At 39.5% G+C, this 19,781-nt stretch overlaps 1 protein-coding gene across 7 annotated transcripts; it reads right to left on the reverse strand.

The window, feature by feature from the left end:
* Positions 1-1,942: 1,942 nt before the first annotated feature.
* LOC121655158 (pleckstrin homology domain-containing family A member 1-like) lies at positions 1,943-18,983 on the reverse strand. Of its 7 annotated transcripts, none has more exons than XM_042009618.1 (14): positions 18,884-18,983; positions 14,084-14,305; positions 13,048-13,104; positions 12,913-12,958; positions 9,987-10,084; positions 9,417-9,548; positions 8,516-8,656; positions 8,082-8,150; positions 7,518-7,582; positions 7,335-7,398; positions 7,126-7,215; positions 6,085-6,158; positions 4,613-4,687; positions 1,943-3,574 (listed from the first exon to the last, which is right to left on the reverse strand). In XM_042009618.1, the coding sequence occupies exons 2-14, from the start codon at positions 14,222-14,224 to the stop codon at positions 3,346-3,348; spliced, it is 1,281 nt and encodes a 426-aa protein (XP_041865552.1). In that variant the 5' UTR covers positions 14,225-14,305; positions 18,884-18,983; the 3' UTR covers positions 1,943-3,345. The 7 variants fall into 7 exon arrangements, 6 of the variants coding, with proteins under 6 accessions (XP_041865552.1, XP_041865548.1, XP_041865547.1 ...); XR_006013082.1 differs by having other exon boundaries at positions 3,484-3,574; positions 3,703-4,687; XM_042009615.1 differs by lacking the exon at positions 1,943-3,574 and adding an exon at positions 3,581-3,943.
* Between the last annotated feature and the right edge of the window lie 798 nt (positions 18,984-19,781).

Below are 19,781 nucleotides of genomic sequence, written 5' to 3' on the forward strand. Positions count from 1 at the left end.
TGAAGATTATTTATCTTTGCATCAGTGTCATATAGCACATGTGTGAGCAATTATTAGGACACATCAATAGCAATTCTTGCCACATCCTTAAATTAGTGTATTTGAAAAACATGCTTATTTCAAACACTGATTCATTTGTTTGTGTATTTATTTATTTAATTTTTAATCTTTGGATGCAGTGACACGCATTTCAAAAACAAACATGACTGCTGGGGAATAACAGAGCTCTGTTGGATTTAGATGTCTGTGGTGAAGTTGTGAGAGTCTAATAAACTCCACTGTAATAAATCAGCATCATAAAACGCCTCAACACAACATGATTGATTGTGGGCACAGGGCTGGTCAAATGGCCCCTGATGGATGAATGCAGGAGAGGGCGTCTCTGAACTGCTGCTTGCAAATGGAGGGACTTGAGGGATGAGACACCCTGTGGTGCACCAGAGGTTGGGGTAACACAAGCCTCTGTATCTAAAAGGCAATCAGGAAAGGAGCATAAAGAGGTGGAGGGCAGCACTGGAAACAGTGGGAGTGTACACAATGTTGACTCAGAATTTAGTTTTTTTTTTAATCGGAGGGTATTTATTAGAGAAAAAAAAAGATGCAAGCTATGAGTTTGTTGCATAACAACATACATTGTTGGCTGATGTAAAAATGAATGAAACTCAAAGCACCGGTAAGGCCTTAGAGTATCAACAACTCCTTTCTGTGACACTGCACTGGCGAGAAATGGTGGGAAAATCTGCAGATGAAAACGACCTCATCTATAAGGAACACCCATTCTCCAACCGAGGGCAGTAACACAGTCGAGGACGCACGCCGCAGAGGTCTGTGTGATCTCTACTCTCTGGTCTGCTATGGTGTCTGGGCTGTGAGCAAAAGATCTCAAAGGACCAAAGTGGGACTTCAGTGTCTGAAACCACACAAAAGTCTCACAGCCTTCACTAAATGAACAGCAGTGTGAAGAACATCCAGCTGTGTATGTTCTTTTTCCATCGTTCTGTGAACAACTTCACATGATCCTTATCAGCGCTGTAAAATCCACAAGAAGCTGGAGACTGAACCCAAAATATACCACAGCTTGGTCAGTCGGACTGAAAGAAGGTCTAAACACTCAGTGTAGCTCCATGATCTCACTCTGCAAAATCATCTGTATGCAGTTTCAAGCCTCAGTGTTGGATGATGAAAAGCACTTGTGCAATTAAAGCAAGTTACTTGGACTTCAATTCAACACCACAGTTCAAATTAAAGTTTTATTCCCTTTTACTTTTAATATTAAGATGCAATATTATCAGCTAAACATAAAACGGTACAAAAGTTGAACAAATTAAATGAATGTGTTAGTATTAAAATGATGGCTGGGAATTGCTTTTGCATCATTAATAGTCAAGCCTTTTTAATTACATATTATAAATACATTTGCTGCTACACATTGTCTATCACTTTTAGATTTTTTTTTTTTTTTTTTTAACTAATTTTGAGTGACCGTTTATTCCAGCGATGCTTAAGGACTTAAGAAGTAGGACTCAGCTTTAATTTAGCATTATGTTAAATCATATCGCTTTAAAGTTTTTTTTTTCTTCCCCATGATACATCCCAGTGAATTTGTTTTACCCAGTTTCATATCTAAGTGTCGACTCTTACACTCAGCACCAGGGTGTGTAGCTTTTAATATATCTTCATACATTTTACTGTTGTTTTTTTGGAAAGTAAATCACTTCATCCACCTCTAAAGCATCTAAAACTAGAATGACATGTTAATAAAGTGAATCTGGGGGAAGATTTCTCTCACTCCACAAGAGGGCAGAGGAGGATTTGATCAGCGACTGCAGAGTCAAATCAAGCTGATTTTCTTCCTTTGAAGTCTTTGGAAAGCTCTCAGGTTCCACCACAGACTGGACATTTTTTTTTTTTTGCCACTGATAAACAACACTAAAAACCTCAGCACATTTTCAGTGTTTATTTCTTTCAAGTCATCCACATAATAAATAGAGACAATTCAAACCAATAACACCAGACCGAAAAGGGACTGAAGTTGCTTGACTTTACCAAACTGAAACAAGACAGGCGCTTAAAAAAAAAACAAACAAAAAGATTAGTGTGTATCGTTTAGCAGGTTTACAGTGGGACATTTTGAAATAAAACCACGAGGCAGCTGCACAGATACAAGAGAACAGGACAGGTCAAAAAGCATATAAAAAATAAATCTGTTTCTAGTCTGCAAACTCACAACAACCAGAGCGTCGCTAGATAAGCTAAAAACTATAAAAAGACCACCTGAAAATCAATAAAATGTTAGCATGCAACAGAAGTGACAAATCTTTGTCGTTATAGCCTTCAGTCTGTAAGGACCAAAACACAATCTGCCCTGCCTTAATGTTGTTTTATTAGGATTTCCAAAATACAGAAGTGTGCAGCTTGTATTCTTTTCTTATAAAATCTAGTTGCTACTTTATCAGGAGTCCACTAAAAGTGAAAGTGATGCACATGCTGTGACATATAACTGTAGACGTCTTGCTGAACCAGAAATAGATTAACTGTAAAAACTATTCATGGAAGATTTACACACTTGCAAACAGGTCATTAAGTGAAATAAAACTTAATTGGGAACATGAACGACTGATTTTAAGCCTCCTAGAAGCTTAAACAATAGGAGTGGCAGCTTTTCAAAAAAGGAATAAATGTGGCTGCAAAACAGTTAGTCTGTACATGTTCTTGTCGTTTCATCCAGTGTTACATTAACGAGTAAGTAAATGGACCACAGAGTCTTGTACAGGTTGATTTTTCAGGTAATAAACAGAATCCATCCTTAAAAGCGCCTTTTTTTTCTTGGCACGAAGTGGCTTCCAAAAATGTGCCCGTACAGGTTAAAACAAAGCTCTGCTAATGATTTCTAATCAGAACAAGTTAAGTGATATATGTAGTTTTGCTTTGACAACATCAACACTTAGTTAAATAACTGTGCCATTTTCACTGCGACAGCGGGCAGGAAGTAGGGTGAGAGGGAAGACCGGGCCGTCTTTGGCACATTAGTGCAGATCAAAGGAGACCCAACTTGTTTGTCTTGCACTCAAATGAAGGAGCTCCAAAAGATGAGTTTGTGATACAGCTTTGTTTAGAAATCCAAAGCCAGGATAACAGAGTTTCCTCTTTATCCATCCATCTGAGTCAACATCCTTCCAGAGAAGATAGCTTTTAAGTCCTCTTAACTGGGTCAAACCTCACTCACTGGCAGATCAGCATCATCTAGGTCCAGGGGGATTTCGGGCATTTGGGGCTCAAAGCTGCTCCGTCGTCGCCACGGCGACTCCTCAGACTTAGCGATGGTGGCCGCAGGCGGTTGGCAGGTCACTTTGCCAGACGCGTCTCCTGCAGGGACAGGCGTGCTGGCGCGTGGCTGTGACTGGGGCGTGGCAGCAGGCTCATGAAGTGCTCGCTGTCCCATGCCAGGCTGCGAGCGTGAGCAGCACGTGACAGCAGCGCCCCGCTCTGGGTAGCATGGTGGCATGGCAGATATGGGCGAGCGAGGGACGGGGGGACCCGCGGGGCTGCGGTAGAAAGTGGAGCGGCCGTGTTCCTGCAGCAGAGACAGCAGGAGAACATAGAGAGAAGAAGAATGAGGGATATGGGCTGCTGTTAGTGAGAAAAGTCTGATCCTGTGTGTAGGTTATGTTGAAAAGTGAGTTACAGACTTGGAATCAGCACCAGCATGTGGAGCCTGATGCAGCTGGAAGGTTGAAGAAGCTGAAGAATGTAGCATTGCTAGAGAGTGGAGATGGTGGTAGTAGTGGTAACAGAAGTAGTAGTAGAGGTAGCAGGAACAGTGGTGTCAACAGGTTTTAGTTTTGGTAGTCACAAAAGGTTGCAGTGGAAGATCAGTGCCTTTGTAAGCAGTGCTTGGTTGTTGCTCATTATTTCACAGCTTTTCATTGTCAGATTTCAATCTCTGGAAAAAAAAAAAACAAAGACAAAACAGAAGCACAGAGAAGAAAAACACAGCAGAGACAGCGAAAGCAAAAGAGGGGAAGCCACTGAGCATCTGGTGAAAACTTAGGTAGACAAACATGACAGCTGTAAAGCACCAGACACTGCCATGCAGACGTCTGTCACCCTAAAGCTTCTACATATTCAACACAACTTCCCCCACATGGTGCTACTGCAGCAGAGTGACATAATGTAACTCTGCAGTTATGCAACTTCTGATCACTTTAGCGTCAAACGATTTAGGATGAGGACTCATACTTATCTAAAAATCCCCAATATGAGCCACAAGTGTATCAAGAGATGCATTATGTTGAATCCAAACGACCAGAATTGAGCTCAAGCAACTTTTTAGGAAACATTGGGAAGACATAGCCTGCAGCTATGATAAAACAGATATCACCACATAACGCAAACGAAGTCTCATTGGCTCTTTGCACACTAGATAAGATCTTGCAAACCTAAATGCACTCATGCAAATCAACATGCTCCGACAAAAGCTTACAGTTTTTGTGACTCTGGACGTGTGGATTCAGTTAAAATGTTTACCATTTAGCACACAAAAGTATAGGAAGCCAACATGGAAACAAGAATCTCATTATGATGTTTATGAGAAAGAAGAAAGAAAACATACAGGCAGCGAACAGGAGGGAAGAGAAGAGACAAGCAGGATGTCACACATCTAAGACAGGTACACAGCTGCAGCAGACTGCAGAGAAAACAGGGCATGAAAAGGAAGAGAAACAGAAGGTGTGAAAGACAATAATAATGACAAAGATAGAAACAGTAAAGTACTGGTAGCTAAGCTGGTTGGATGGTTCATGCAATCAGTTCAATGTGTTTGTGCATGGACTGTACATGTATTCTACATTATAACATCATCAGTAATGGTGGAGACAAGTGAAAGTAGTGAAAGTGAAAGGACTGCAAACTGAAATGGTCAAAATGTAACTGCTTATAGTCATATAGAGGCACACCATCAGCTTTAAAATTCCTGCCAAAGGATGCATGATCTTACTGATAAAAAAAATAAAAAATGACAGGATTTCTATGACTAGATATTTTGGATGAATCAATCACTCAAGAGTTATTGGAGTGATTATGAGAGGGGAGTGCAGCTGCACTGAAAATAGGAAATATTTAAAAAGCTGAAGACATTTAGGAGTGCAAACCACTATTCTGAACTTTAATATCATGCACAAAACAAAACACACACAAAAAAAAAAAAAAAAAAGAGGTGTGGTGCTGTGGCTACTCTCCTGAGGTTATACTGGTGGTGGATGCTAATCATTTCTCAAGAACACCCAAATTTTTCTATGAATTCAGTACAAACTATTTTTTTCAGTGGGTGGCTTCCTCTCAGACATAGCCGTGCTGGGACTATTTAAACAGAACATTACCCATATTGTATTATGATGTGGGTGACATCATGCTCATTATGGCGAAAACATCGTAAAATGACTTTTTTTGACCAAATCTTCTTATTGCGCAATTTTGTTGTGTTTTTTCTTTTATTTTTAATAATTTTGTTCAGACACGACAGCCCGTCGTTACTCGTGACAATCAACTTAAAATAAATTTAAAGGAAAAAAAATGAAGACTTCTTTGTGGATTAATTTTGGAAAATTAGATTATTTCTCAGTTTCCTTTAGCATATATTTGCATGTAGCGTGATGTGCTGTTTGACAACACATGTCCTACAAAGTTATAACTGTGCATGCACCCATCAGATGCACAGCCCTGCTCCTGAAGTAAGTTTTGTTCCTGTTGAGAAAGAAATTTTAATGCAAAAGACTGAAACTTAAAGCTGCGCTTTATGTGACAGTTTAGCAAAAGAAAAGCAAAGGAAGATGATAGTTAAAAGAGAAAAGCAGCGAGGATGAGGGCATGAAGGCAGGAGCGCCTGTTGAGTTATTACAGCCAGACTTTGGGTGTAGTTGGGACTTTGCAAAAAAGAAAAATAAAAGAAAGAGCATCAGATGAGCAATCAGATCTGATCTGTTCTCATAATATTTAGAACCAAAAGGGCCAGCCAGTGAGAGGGGGGGAAGTACTGAAAAGGTGAACTTAATAGTTTTTAAGGGGGATTTAGACGAGCTGACATACGTGCTGCTGCACTCCCCGATTCGGGACGTATACCTCTGTATACAAGGGTTCGACAGCCGTCTGGCCTGCCGCATCTGCAACAACACAGTGCAAAGCAGTATTAGAGCAGATGGGCCGATTTCCACCCAAAGAGGAGGAGGTGGAGAAAAGGTGACAAAGTAGGAAAATGAAAATTAGGATAGAAACAGCAACAGGAGAGGAACAACGAGCAAGAGAGAAAGAAAGACACTGGAAGACACAGGAGGCTAGAGAGGGAAAAACACAGTGACAGATGCTGTGCTGAGAATGATCCCAGTCTAACCTGAAGGAACCTGCATTTCCTCTGCTTCCAGGATTGTGGAAGTGGGTCCCAATATTCAGCTTATGTCATGTGATGCTAAATGCTGAGAGCTGGAAATGTGATCATGTCCAAGTTGAAGTTCCGTGGTTGTGTTACTCTCCCCTCACCTTCTTCTCTTTTATTAACATAAATCATATTTTGACTAATAAATATAAAACATCTTAAAGGAAATATTTGTATTACTGGTGGATAGTGAGGAGGAGGAAAGTACACAACCAGCTGTGTCAAGTTTTTGGGTAATTAAAAGCTACCAATGATGCTTCTTATTATTTGCTTTGCAGACAGCGGGCACCTGTCCCCCAGTCCAGTACCAGTCCACACATCAGGAAGTATTGGTGTAGCCCACACAGAGCGATATTTAGCTCTAGCTTTTCTTGCTTTTGGACTGTAAAACTACTGTATTATTATTTCTTTAAAGAAAGAAGATCATCTTAATACAAATTTAGCAAGACTGTCAAACCACTGTCTGTGCTACTAAAAACCCCTGCAAGAAAAAAAAAAGATCAAATATAACCTAAGTAAAACATCACAAATCAATTTTAAGCATTATCATAAGCTGACTCTTCCTACCACTAGATGTCACTCTGTAAATCTCAAGTTATGCTCATGTTTAGACACAATCAAGCCTCATGCATTTTCTGCCTTCGGTCCCAGTTAGACTTAAATCTAATTGGTGGTGTAATGTTTTGCGTAATACATACTGTTGCAGCTGACCTCCCAGGCCCCCGTTGGGCCACAATGGCCCCTGAAACAGCCTTGATCCAGCTGTGCATCTCCTCAGGACTGTCCGCCTGGGGGAAACACAGGTTAAAAAAAAAAAAAACAATAATGCTGCAGTGCAGCAACATCTGATGGAGGTCTAAGGGAGATTAAGAGATGAGCTACTTTTCTTTCATGATCCAAAACGTACCTGTATATAAAATGTTCTTGATGTGGTGACAACCTCAAACAGATTATCTCTCATCATGATGTCACTACAAGGAAGCAGAAAACAAGTTGAATCACATTTATCTCATCTATAATTTCTCTAAATCTTTTTCAAACACAAAACATTTTTTTATACAATAGGAAAATGTCTGGACATGTTAAATACCTCTGTTTACACTCCTGGACTTTGTGAACTTCCTTTAGTGGAATCATTCTCAATGGCTCTTTCTCCTGAAGGCAGGAAAAACACACTGCTTACAGTATTATCATTTTTATGTATATTACAAGATAGCCTTGCTAAAAATAAAAAGAGTCTGAGTTTGTTTCCTGTTTCACATGCAGAGGAGGAAAAAAAATGCAAATGTTCCTAAAAGTAGCAGATTCTAGACCCTCAACAAAAAAGCGTGACAGCTGAAACTTTTCTTGACCCGGCAGACAGAATGTCTGTGTCCTTGGGGCCTGCTGACAGACAAATACACAGATAAAGTTGTCAAATAGGGGCCGACCCTGACAACAGCCGGGTATGGGATGCACAGTGCTGTCCTAAGTGTGTGTGTGTGTGTGTGTGCTGGTGGGAGTAAGGCATGATGGGACATGTGAAGTGAAGGCAGTGAATTCCTCAGACTGTGGATAAAACAAGCTGGAACATGGGCTGTAAGTGCCATTACTTTGCCTTAGACTGTGTGTGTTTGTGAATTAGGTATTTCTGTTAGTTAATCGAGTTAATTACCAAATCTGACTTGAAATAACTCATAGAATTTTCTTCCAGAAGAAAATATCGCCGTTTCCAGTTCCTCATCTGGAGAAGAAAGGAAAAAGGGTGTTCAGGCCTTTTGTGGATTTTCCAGAGCAAATAAATAGAAACAGTCTTTGAAGTTTCTATATGTTTTTACACTGTCTTCGCTACAGGACAAACTCATTTTTCTTAGTCACCTTCAGAGTAAACACTTGCACACAAAGTAGAGGTCTCAATTCTCTCATCCTTATCACTTTTTATTTCAGTGAATGTCACCTTAGACTATAACTGATCTTAGTTAGTGATGCTGCATGTTCAAGGTAAAGTTGCCCTGAAGTAACACTTAAAAAAAAAAAAAAACATTCTCAGCCTGGTGCCAGACAACCAAATGAAACCAGCTCGGCCTGACACAAACTAAGGCTTCTCACCACAGCCCCTTGCTTGACGCAGTAGCCTGACTTGATGACAGTGTGCTCCTGAGCCGGCCTGCCCAGAAAATACGGCAGCTGGCTGTGGGAACGCTGGATAGCCTCACGCTCTGTTCTGTCTGCATTGTCACCACCTTCGTGCTGAAGGGAAAAATAAATACACATATGACAAATAAATTTTGGAAAACAACAAACACATTATCCACAATATTATGTTTGGGGAAGTTTGAAGAAAAAGCAAAAGTAGTTTGGCAAGGTATGCCAATAGCCACTGCAATAGCAATTAACATAAGATTTTTCCCCCCTCACATTTACCTGAATACATAAAGCCTACAGTAATTGTTAGTTCTGCAGAGGAGGCAACATTGTTGGCACAGTTTGTCGCTACACTGCGGTAAAAGCCGAGGTAGAGGAACGTTATCATTGCCATCTGTTAGCAGAAACTACCTCGAGGGATTTTAAAAAACTTGGTGAAGAGTTTTAACATGAGCAAAAGTTACATGTTGGAATCTTTAATGTTAAAATTGTGACAGATTACGTTGGCCATGGCAGAAAATGTACCCTCTTGAATTACTGGAACAGTCAGTCATAGATCTGCATGAAACCCATTGAAAGACGGGGCACAAAGCCCAACTTAGAGAAGACTGCAAACAGAAGTTAACTTTTATATTCATTATTTATTAACTTCATTATTAGCAAATTTTTAACATTGTATAATAATGGAAGTTTATGTGGAATCAAATTTGAAATGATCCTTCTTACTCTTTACCACCCACCCCTTTTTGGACACGTGAGTTGGGTACAATTATATTGTTACATGTCTATATGTATGTTTTGATGAAATTAACCTGTCCGGTTACTAAAGATGGCAAAGTCATACAGTATGTGATTCAGTATATACCTGTGTCTGGGTAACGATGGGCACTCCACCAATTATTTCTGTTTTATAGGAGACTTGTTTTTTGGGCCCTACAGCATCTGGTAAAGCCTTCTGGTTTTCTGAGTTCTGCTGGCTGTCAGACAACTTTGGCACCTTAGGAAAAGAAAAACAAACATACATTAAACAAGATGGAAAACATGCAAATGTACAAAAAGAGGTGTTGTGGTACTCTGCTGCGGGACAGACAAAAATCTGTTTTCTCAATAGTTTAAGTAGCATATGCAAATTTAATTTACATATGCAGAAACTATCTGGGATGTAACGTGTTTTATATCCATTTCTTTTCTGCATAGCTAAGACTTCATAGAGAACAATGGAAACAGTCCTTTATCCCACAACTCCGCACAACAATACAGCATCCTGTTAGTCATGCTCTGACTCACTTCTATCTAATTCCTCGACAGTCATTCATTTTAAAAAGAAGATGAAAAAAAAAAGTTTTTCGACTAATCAAATATGAGCCAAAATGATCAAAGTAGTTTGTGTGAAAAGAGGGATAAAATGTATGACTTGGGTGTGTGCTTGTCTCACCGTGATTTTGGTAGCTTTATTGAGAGCGTTGACCCAGTCCACAAGGTCCTGCTGATCATTGGCCTGCAGGAAGAACTTCCTCATCCCAGCATTGATGACTAACGGGTCATAAAAACAGGAGTGGGAACAAGTGAAAGAGTGAAATTAAAATTAGACCACCTCTGACACCATCTGACTGCATTCACTACAACACATGAGCAAATCCACTTTGTTCATGATTTAAACCACATTAAGAAAAAAGACTTTGGTCTTTCTTGTATATAAAATACAAGTGTCTAAATACAGATACTGTGCATTTCTTGGGAAGAGAAAGCCAGGGGCTTCTCCCACACACTAGCAGCATGATGACCTAGCTACGTCTGCCATCACTTCCCCTCTTTAACCATGGAGGGGAAAACAGCTCACAGCTAGCAACAACCAAATATGCTTACAAACGTTCACACCAAAAAACATGATGAAAACACAGAATGACACAGAAATTTTAGGGTCAAACGCTGATTAGCTGTGGGTCGTGATTTTAGATCTCAGAAAGCTCCTGTCTCTATCTCGTTCTCTCCACCATAAATCCTTCAGTTCTGCTTCTCAAACTGTCCTTGTATCTCCTGTTTCCTTTCGACCTCATGGCAATAAATTACATCGAGGCTGGACTGGTATAACTGTTGTGGGTGAGCTGTAAAAGGCAGAAGAAACTCTGGGACACAATGGAAGCCATTCATCCTAGTTCTGTGTTTATTCCACTTCTGAAACGCATGCTAGACCTCAGTTCTTTCCTTCCACTTTCTGGTATCTAAATCTTTCTCTTCTAATTTAGATTACCTGCAAATATATTGCAATATTAACTTTTTACTTTTATGTGGAGGGGGTTAACTGCTGGGAAAGTACAGTGGTCTCTTGGGCACTGAAATGGCAAATCTGTGAGAGGGAATATCAGATCTGACTCATAGTTACACATTACAGAACAACGAAAGCTGTTGGGAAATGCAGTCAGGCATCAAAGTTCACACAAATGCTTCTGATCTTTCCCATCAAGTCTCTGCTCTGCGTGATGGCCGCAAGCTAACTTATGCAAACATTTCCTTATGCCGCTTCTTGAGATGCGAGAACGACAGGATTCATAGATATCAGCAAAACACGTGGCGCACAAATGACATTTTAAAAATAACCTCATGCATCTCGAAATCAGGTTCCGATTAGGATGCCGGCATCCTGTTGAAACCTCAACAAGGCAGCTGGTGTACACACAGTCAGACAATATGTACACACACAGACCAACAGCAGTTAACTTCTTGTCACACACCACTGTTTCCTGTGATTGAATTGGATGGGAGAGAAGGAAAGTGGCTAGTAAACAAAAATAAAGGTGGAAGTTTAGTCTTTACTAAACAGATTCTAATTTCTGCAACAATTTTAAACTTCCATCTTACCAACAACGGATGTGAAGACAAGCACAGATCGTTATGTCACTGCTATGTTGCTCCATGTCCTCGATACGGTAAAATCTGTCATATCTATTTTTTCTAAACGAGCTCGTATTATAATAATAACAGTATTACATAGTTGGCGTGAGAGCTTACTTTTCTGGAACGATCAATTTCTTTAAAAAAAAAAATATATATATCTTTTAAGCCTTTTTTTTTTTGGCCAAAAGCAGCTTCTTGTTCTCCTCTTCCTTACATTACTTATTTACTTTGTCAAGGCCACACACAAATCAGTTGTTGCTAGTGTTACCAGACATGGAGCAACAAAGAAATACAGTCAGTCATGCCATCAGTGGAGCGTTTAGATGAACTTTGGATTCTACAGTATACAGCGTTACAATCAAAAAGCAAGTGGATGTGACTCATTTAAGATGCAACGTTAGTGAAATAAACTCTACAACTTCTGCAATATTACTAAAACTCAGGCTCACATCATCTGCCTTCACCTAGAGATGAAAGAAGATGAGCAAAATAAAAAAAAAAAAAAATCCAGATTAATTCCCAGCGGCGCAGGCAAAAACAACACAGACAAAAAGACACTGGATGGAAAACGGCCTAAGCCAGGTCTGCAAAGTTAACAACGAAGCCTCAAAATCATGACACATGCAGCCGAGTCAGTTTGTTGTTCCACTGAATCTTTTTTTTTTTTCCCCCAATGGAAAAAGCTGCCCCTTATCTTCAAAAAGCATCCAAAGTTGAAAACTTTAACCTACTGATTTTATTTAACACTCATCTATTTAACAGTATTGTGTTTTAGAACAGTTTAGATCACCTTGTTAAATATACATGTTCAGTAGAATTTACTTCTTTCTTTGCACAAAATTTAAATCAACATTAGGACTCGAGTTGATTTTTAACTTAATCATAATTCCAGGAAACAACTGACACACATTGTTAATGAAAACCATTTCAACTTCATGTCATCATTCCGCCTTCGTACACACAGGACAAGCCACAAAAAGACACAACAGGCTTGCCTTCAAATAGCAGCATAAAAAGTGTTCAAAAGATGGTAAAGACCACCGATGCTGACAAAACCCTTCTTAAGCTTTAAAAAGACAAACGATCTAAAATGACTTCTTAGAATAAAAACTCAACAGGGTATTTATATTTGGGAGAAAGATGGACAAGAGGAAATCCCCTTAGAGTGACTCTGGATTTATTTAATTTTGTTAAGAAAGTATGTAGACAGCAATACTTGTCCAAGTTAAAGGAACAAAGACAGTAAACAACCCTGTCTAAAGTTATACTGCATTAAAAGGTACTTAGCTTAATCCAAATGTGATTACACCAAACATCGCTTATGTTTGCCAAGCTTAAGTGTGTTTATCTGATAATATAAGATTCCTATTTAATGTCATTAAAATCCACCAGAAAAATCATGTCAGCACTGAAAAACAGATTTAAATGATAATAAATGATACCAAGGTAAAGACGTGTTTACTTACCAAAGCAGAACTCTGCTTTAGGTCTCAGCTTAGTGGCATCACTGACCTAGAGATGGACAAATCTGTTAGCTTCTTAGTTCAGCTAAATAACATAAATGTGATTTTATTCCTATCATCTCATCTTATCCTGCTTACCTTAGAGATGTAGGTGAGCTTTAGGGAGCCAACACAGTCTGCACCAACAGGCAGATTCTGTGGGAGGAATAAGGAAAATATATGTTCTAAAAAAGGAATTACACAACACTGATGATGTTACAGCAGGAGCCCCGGTTGAGGAAGAGTAACAAGTGAAGAAAGGTTCTGCAGAGCACGTCAATAATATAAAGTACAGTAGACTTTGGCTGCATTCCATGACAGTTAATATCAGTGCCTTGCTGTGTTTCTGAAACTAGGAGATCCAGATTTAACATCATTAAAATTTAACCTTTTTCATTCTATAAAAAGACAGCAACTTCCTCAATTATTTAAAAAAATCTCCTGAACTACATCACTTATGAATACTTTATGTAACAGAGCACGTACAAATACTGCAACTTAAACCCAGCATGATGCACAAACTAGGGGACGAGTTACACTGAAGAAAAAAAAAAAAACAAACTAAGGGGTCACAAAGCAGACACTGAAAACTGTGGACGCTGCAAACACTGCTGCTGGTTTCTTGGACTCCTCCAGACAACAAAAAGACAAAAAGGCTAATCTCAGTTTTTGGCTGAAACATATGAGATCCCTCTGCCCTCATTCTAAATGACTTACAGCAATGTCTGCAAACAGCTAAAACACAGACACACTGTTTACCCGGAGATACTGTTCCTAAAATATGTGCTTCCCAATTCTGTCAGCTAGAATTATATAATTACAACTTCTCCCGTCCTTGTGAGGCTGCCTTGCCAGGGAAACATTTAGTCTGCTTAATTTTGTGATCATAATGAATGGAGACAGCTTAGCTATAAGTGGCCTGCAGTTGCATGAAAGCTGATCATCTTTACAGTTAAGAAACTCATGTTAGTATGCATGTAGTGGTGTGTAGATGTGTTCAATATTTCCATCAAGACATTAAATATTTGCCTGCGCAGTTTCATGGAAAACGTCCTATTTCATGCACTTTACATTCTTTCCTTCATTTTCTAAAAATAAAGCTAAAAGCTAAGCTAACACAGTGCTGTATAATTACCTGTGGGTTGTCCATGAACCACACCAAGCTCCCCTGCTGTGTGTCCAGTATGAAGTAACGGCGAAGAAACTTCCCACTGCTCTCATTCTCCTCAATGTCCAGAAAGCCACAGATGCGGTTCTGTCGGTCCACATAAGGCATCTCGCCACCGGGACATTCCCTGGCCTGCTGCGGCCGGGAGTGGAGAAAGAGGAGGGGGCAAGCGGGACTGGGAAAGAATTCCTTCAGGAAACGGAGAAAAGAGTGGAAAGACAAATGTGTGAGGCGGGAGAGGAAAGAAATGAGGAATTTCAGTTGTCTTTGTGGTGAGCCTTGCTCCCTCTTTCTCTCTGTAGCTACTGTGTCTGTGGTCTCCCTGCCACCTGGAGCTCACCAGGCTACAGCCAGTGAGTAGATCATGTGACACAAACCCCAACCCCGCCTTTATCCTTTTATATCAGCCTCACCCACTCTCTCAGTCTTTTCTCTCTCTCTCTTTTTTTTCTTTCCTGTAACACATACTGTCACTCTTGTCTCTACCTCCTCCGGTCCCCTTTGCTTACTGCTTTTTTTCCCCCTCCCTCTTTTTCCCTCTTCCTTTGCAGTCATCTCCATTTTCACTTTCTGAGCTTTCTCCTCCCAAATGCTCACTCATCTGATTTGGCAAGCCCCTGTCCGGCCCCCTCTGTCCCCTCCCTCTATCTGCAGCTGAGCATCTAATAAAAAAATAAAAAAAACACCACTGAGCTCAGCCATATTCGGCACAGCGACATAACAATAACGCCCCAACGATCTGTGCAGGACAAATGTGCAATATTTAACTTAAAAAAAGGTAAATGATTAGGAGTGCCTCTGGGTAGTCCTACGTGTCCGAACGCTTGCATCTCAGTGTCAAAGCTTGTGTGTGTGGGCACAGAGTTACTGAAGGCATATTGTCACATTAGCCTGTTTAAGCGGTTGTCTTTTTGGCCCGAGTCTCAAATATGGCAGTGAGAGGAGTCTGTGGAAGGCAAAGATAAAGACGTTCTTTTTCTGCAACATTATGAGCGCTGTGTGGGTGGAATGGAGGGCAAAGAAGGGACAAAAGGCCTGCTTGTTGTGCATAGACTCGGGGGCCGTGAGCATCTCGGTTAGCCCCTGCATCTACCAGTCGTCCTATTTGGTCCTATTTGACACACAAGCATGAGAAAGGAGCCTAACTCAAAGACGACAATCTCAGCACTACACAAACACTGGCTGTCATGAGAGAGACGTCTCGGCTGACGCTAATCATTCTGTAAATGAGGTACTGTGCACAAGTTCAGCCGCAAGTATACATTTTAGTTATCATCTCAGAGATGATGGGAAAAAAAAACTTAAGGTGGAAAGGCAACCATTTAAGCTACACAACATGAATAAAACAGGCAAACTGGTGGCCTTACCTAAAACTAAACAGTTGAATTTTTTTACATAAACATAAAGTACATTAAATTTTCTTAATAACTATGCTGAAAAGAACAACTATAATTGATTTCTGTCTACATTCTCAGACAGCTAGGTCATGGTAATCCTATGTGCTTCATGAAAAGGTAACTGGACTTATTTTCTTAGCCTTGACAATGTTTCAGCTCTCAAAGAGACTTCATTAGTTCCAGTGTCTTCAAGAAAAGAAAAAAAGGGCCAGCTGTCCTCCTTTTAAGCACTTTGGATGACTATAATTTATCCTTTAATAATGAGAGAGTACTATAAATGTACTATAAATGTTTACAGATGAGTCCTCATAACTATCATCTCTGCAGGACTCCTGCCTTCATAAACAGTGTGTGAGTGTATTGTTTAGTATCCATCCTATTTTCCCATAATGGAATTTTGGCCAGAGCACAGTCAGCAACAACATGGTGACAGTAGAGGCCAGATCATTTTCCCAGAAGACTTAAAACAGAGCTCAAAGAGGATGAATATTTTAGTTATTCTTTAGCAAATGGGTAGAAAAGACTACAAAGGAACAAGCTTTCATCAGACAATGCAAGATGTATTTTAGATAAAAAATTTTGATAGCTCATTACTAGCTGTGCAACAATTCAAACGCGGTTTTGATAGCAGCTATGCTCACATCACCTCAAGAATTTCTCAGGCAACAATGCAGATAAAGAAGTTGCCTACGAGGCTTTCACACCTGAAAAAGAAACAGTTTATGGAAGCAGGAACACATGCCTCAATGTATAAACAGAGATCAACCAAAAAACTACAAGCAGCTGATATGTCAAGGCGTGGAAGGTGTCTTGTAGTATCAGGCACCATGCTTTTCCCCCCTCCCAAGTACTATAAGTTGAAAGGTGGAGCCTTTATGGATCAAACTTGTCAGATTAAGATACAATATCTTCATTTAATGTTCCTCCAAACATTCCTGAATACATTTCTTAAGTGTGTAATAGTGCATAAAGCGGTCAACTGCTGACAGAGGTGCCAACAAGTGTTCTTCCTTTAACCACTTGCGGTGGGTGTCACTACTAACACTGTATACAGGATACACTCTGCAAGATCACACATATAACCTAACCTAGTTACTGTGCTGTCCTGATAACAGATTTCACACTACAACTGGTGTAATTGTTACTGGGCAGGACAATGTTGTACAAATATAATGCAAAATTAAATTGAATTACAAAATATTCCACTTAAAGATGAGAACTATAGCAGGCTTTCCTGCCATTTTGGTTGTTGTAGTTTATAATGGTTCCTGTACACCGGTCTGACAGCCTGGAATGCAAACAGACCATATCATTTTAATGAAACTGAAGTTGCAGCACATTGTTTACATTACAATAACTGAGAGCGGTGTTGTTTGTGTTCTAGCAACGTTTTTCTCTCACGAGTATTTACTCAGGAAATTCCACTACAACTGGTTAGGAAAAAGTCCAGTTTTATAACATTTTAACTAAATACTCGTATTCTAATGATGTGAGTACATGTGACTATGAAGCTGCAGACTAGCGATGGCACAATTACTTCATTTCACAGTTAACTGTTGTATTAAATGCCAGGACTAGTTCATCTTAAAGATCCCTCAACACTGTCACTATCCACAAAGGATTATATGTGCAGATCAGCACACGGAACAAAAACAAAGTCACACAGCATCCATGTGTTATTGGTTGTGCTGCCTTGTTTTCGTTCTGTGCTAGTTGCAGAAGAGGCATGTTAGAAAGGGGAAATATGGAAGAGGAAGATTTATTCCTTCCAAACAAATGTATTAAGCCATCCTGGTTTACCAAACATAGCATTAAAATTAAATGTCAACGTGTCGTTGGCAAGTTTTTAAATGTGTTCGACTCGGGTTGGGCTAACAGCGTTAGTTAATGAATGTCTTTTAAAGTTTTATTTGGACATAGGTTTTTTTTTTTTTTTTTTTTTTTTCTTTTTTTCTTTGTACCTGACCTACCTGTTCAGAGAATTTTTTATTTATTTATTTATGTTTGCTGGGCCAGTTAACACTGACCTATGACCCTTTCAGGCATAAAAAGAGTCACCTAACTCCAGGGTGTTTAGCATATTTAGGTTTTTGGAAGGTGAATATGAGGTCATGGCCAAACACGCCACAAAGTTCCCTGTGTGATTAAAGTTGCTTTAAAATGACTAAACAAGAGAAAGTGTGAATTATGACTAAACCAAATAGAATAAAATAAAGCTCAAAGAAGAAGTTACTAGTGGACAATAAAGAGACAATCAAGTTTAAAGATTAAACTCTGTTAAAATTAACAGCATCGTTATGGATGGCTTTTCTGTAGCTCTGACACTCCCCATATAAATTCAAGCCTTGCCCACTGTCACATGGCAACCAACTGGTCATACAAGAAAAGCAATAAGTCAACACTAGGAAGAGGGGGAGTCGACATTTCGCTTTAACAATCTCAAACCAGGGATGCATCATCAAAACTTACACAACTGCTAGAAAATGCAGCTGTAGTGCAAAACGCTTTTGCTGTGTTAACAGCTGCCGGTGTTCACCATATAACAACCTACACAGCAAATCGGATACAGATATCAAGGAGACTGCAGTGATACATGTGCATTTATTTTCAGGAGGAGAAATGAAAGAAAGCACGGGACAAAGTGTAAACAAAAAGTTTAAATTAAGCTGGAGAAGAGATAATCTACAGGAAATGCCTGAGTCAGTGAAGATTACAGTGTAGGTGAGACAGGTGATTCCAGTTAAAGTGAAAAGGGTCATTTCTCCTTATAACCTGGCTCTTAATGGAGCAGATCAAACCAGCAGGTTTGACAGGCCTTTCCAATTTTTCCATTTAATTTTCACCTGACAAAATAAAGGCACATCAAATCCTCAAATCAAAGCCAGCAAATTTTCTTCTACTCTCTTTTAAGTCGTACTAGTTCTGAATGAAGAAAAAAAAAAAAAAAACACCTCAAAGCCATATATATATAAGTTAGCTAACGTTAGGCACTTGAGATCACCCCCAACACGTTGACAACACTTGTGTTAGCTGCATCCACAGCTGCGGCTCTGTGGCCTCAAGTTAACTGGCAGATACGGTCCAGGTTAGCTTAGCACACAGCAAACGTGTTATATAATTGATAAAACATCGGATATAACATACCACCTTAAACAGTCATTGTCGTACAGCTGAAGTCTTAACAAACAACTTACTGATCTGACCGTGGCCGCAAATAAGTTTTGTCTTCCACGTTAAAGCAGCTAACGCTGGAGTCTGCCGTTAGCCAGCTTCGTAAAAAATATTAAGAGGTCATTTCAACTGTATGTAACAAACAGAACGAAAAGTTAGCTACTTTGGTAGTTTTTAAAACTCTCGATGGTTGTCTTACCCTCCTTTAACTGCCTCAGTCAGCGATAGTCTCGGTGTTATTCAGTCTGTCCTCTGTGCCTCAGCCCATCTCCGCAGATCCAGCTCCAACTGTCCAAGTGCTGAGTGCGGACCACAGATCGTCAGATGTGAAGATGGCCACTCTAAAGTTAAAATCCTAAATATGTATCTGAAGTTAAAATCTATCTATCTATCTATCTATCTATCTATCTATCTATCTATCTATCTATCTATCTATCTATCTATCTATCTATCTATCATTACATAATACAGCAGGTCCTATCAATTTATAATTAGTGAGATAAAAACAAAGTATACGTTTACTGCTACCATACTATGTTTTGGGACACTGAGGAGAAGCTGAAATAACAACAACAAAAAAAAAAAAAAAAAAAAAAAAAAATGTGCACCGTGCACGGGCAGAACATGCTAACTCCACGCAGAAAGTTTCCACCTGAAACCTTCTTGCTGTGAGGTGACAGTGTTAACCACCACATGTAAAAACCAAATACAACGTATCTGCGCAACATCCATTTCCAATTTAAAGCAGATTTGGCGTATTTCCTATTTTAAAAGAATGAAACAAGAAATGGCTCTATATTTCTGTTTCATATGACGTGCTGGCCAAATATTTGTTGGGCTGTGAAAAGGGGCTCAGAGTGAGAGGTCTTTCTTTTCATCACCTCTTGGTGTAAAAGTATGGGTGTCAACATACAGTAGATAGAGAGCAGTATGTTCATATACTAGAGCGATAATTTAGCGACATCTAACGTTTATAAGCAGCAACTTCAATTTGTCTTCTTTCCATGATGTTATTTTTTATAGCTTGCAATTTCAGTTTACGGTTAGATTTTTTTTTGTTTTCTTATATTATCGCTGCACATAACCATCATGTTGAT

Source organism: Melanotaenia boesemani, chromosome 16 (genome assembly GCF_017639745.1).
Source record: "Melanotaenia boesemani isolate fMelBoe1 chromosome 16, fMelBoe1.pri, whole genome shotgun sequence".
Classification (NCBI taxonomy): Eukaryota; Metazoa; Chordata; class Actinopteri; order Atheriniformes; family Melanotaeniidae; genus Melanotaenia; species Melanotaenia boesemani.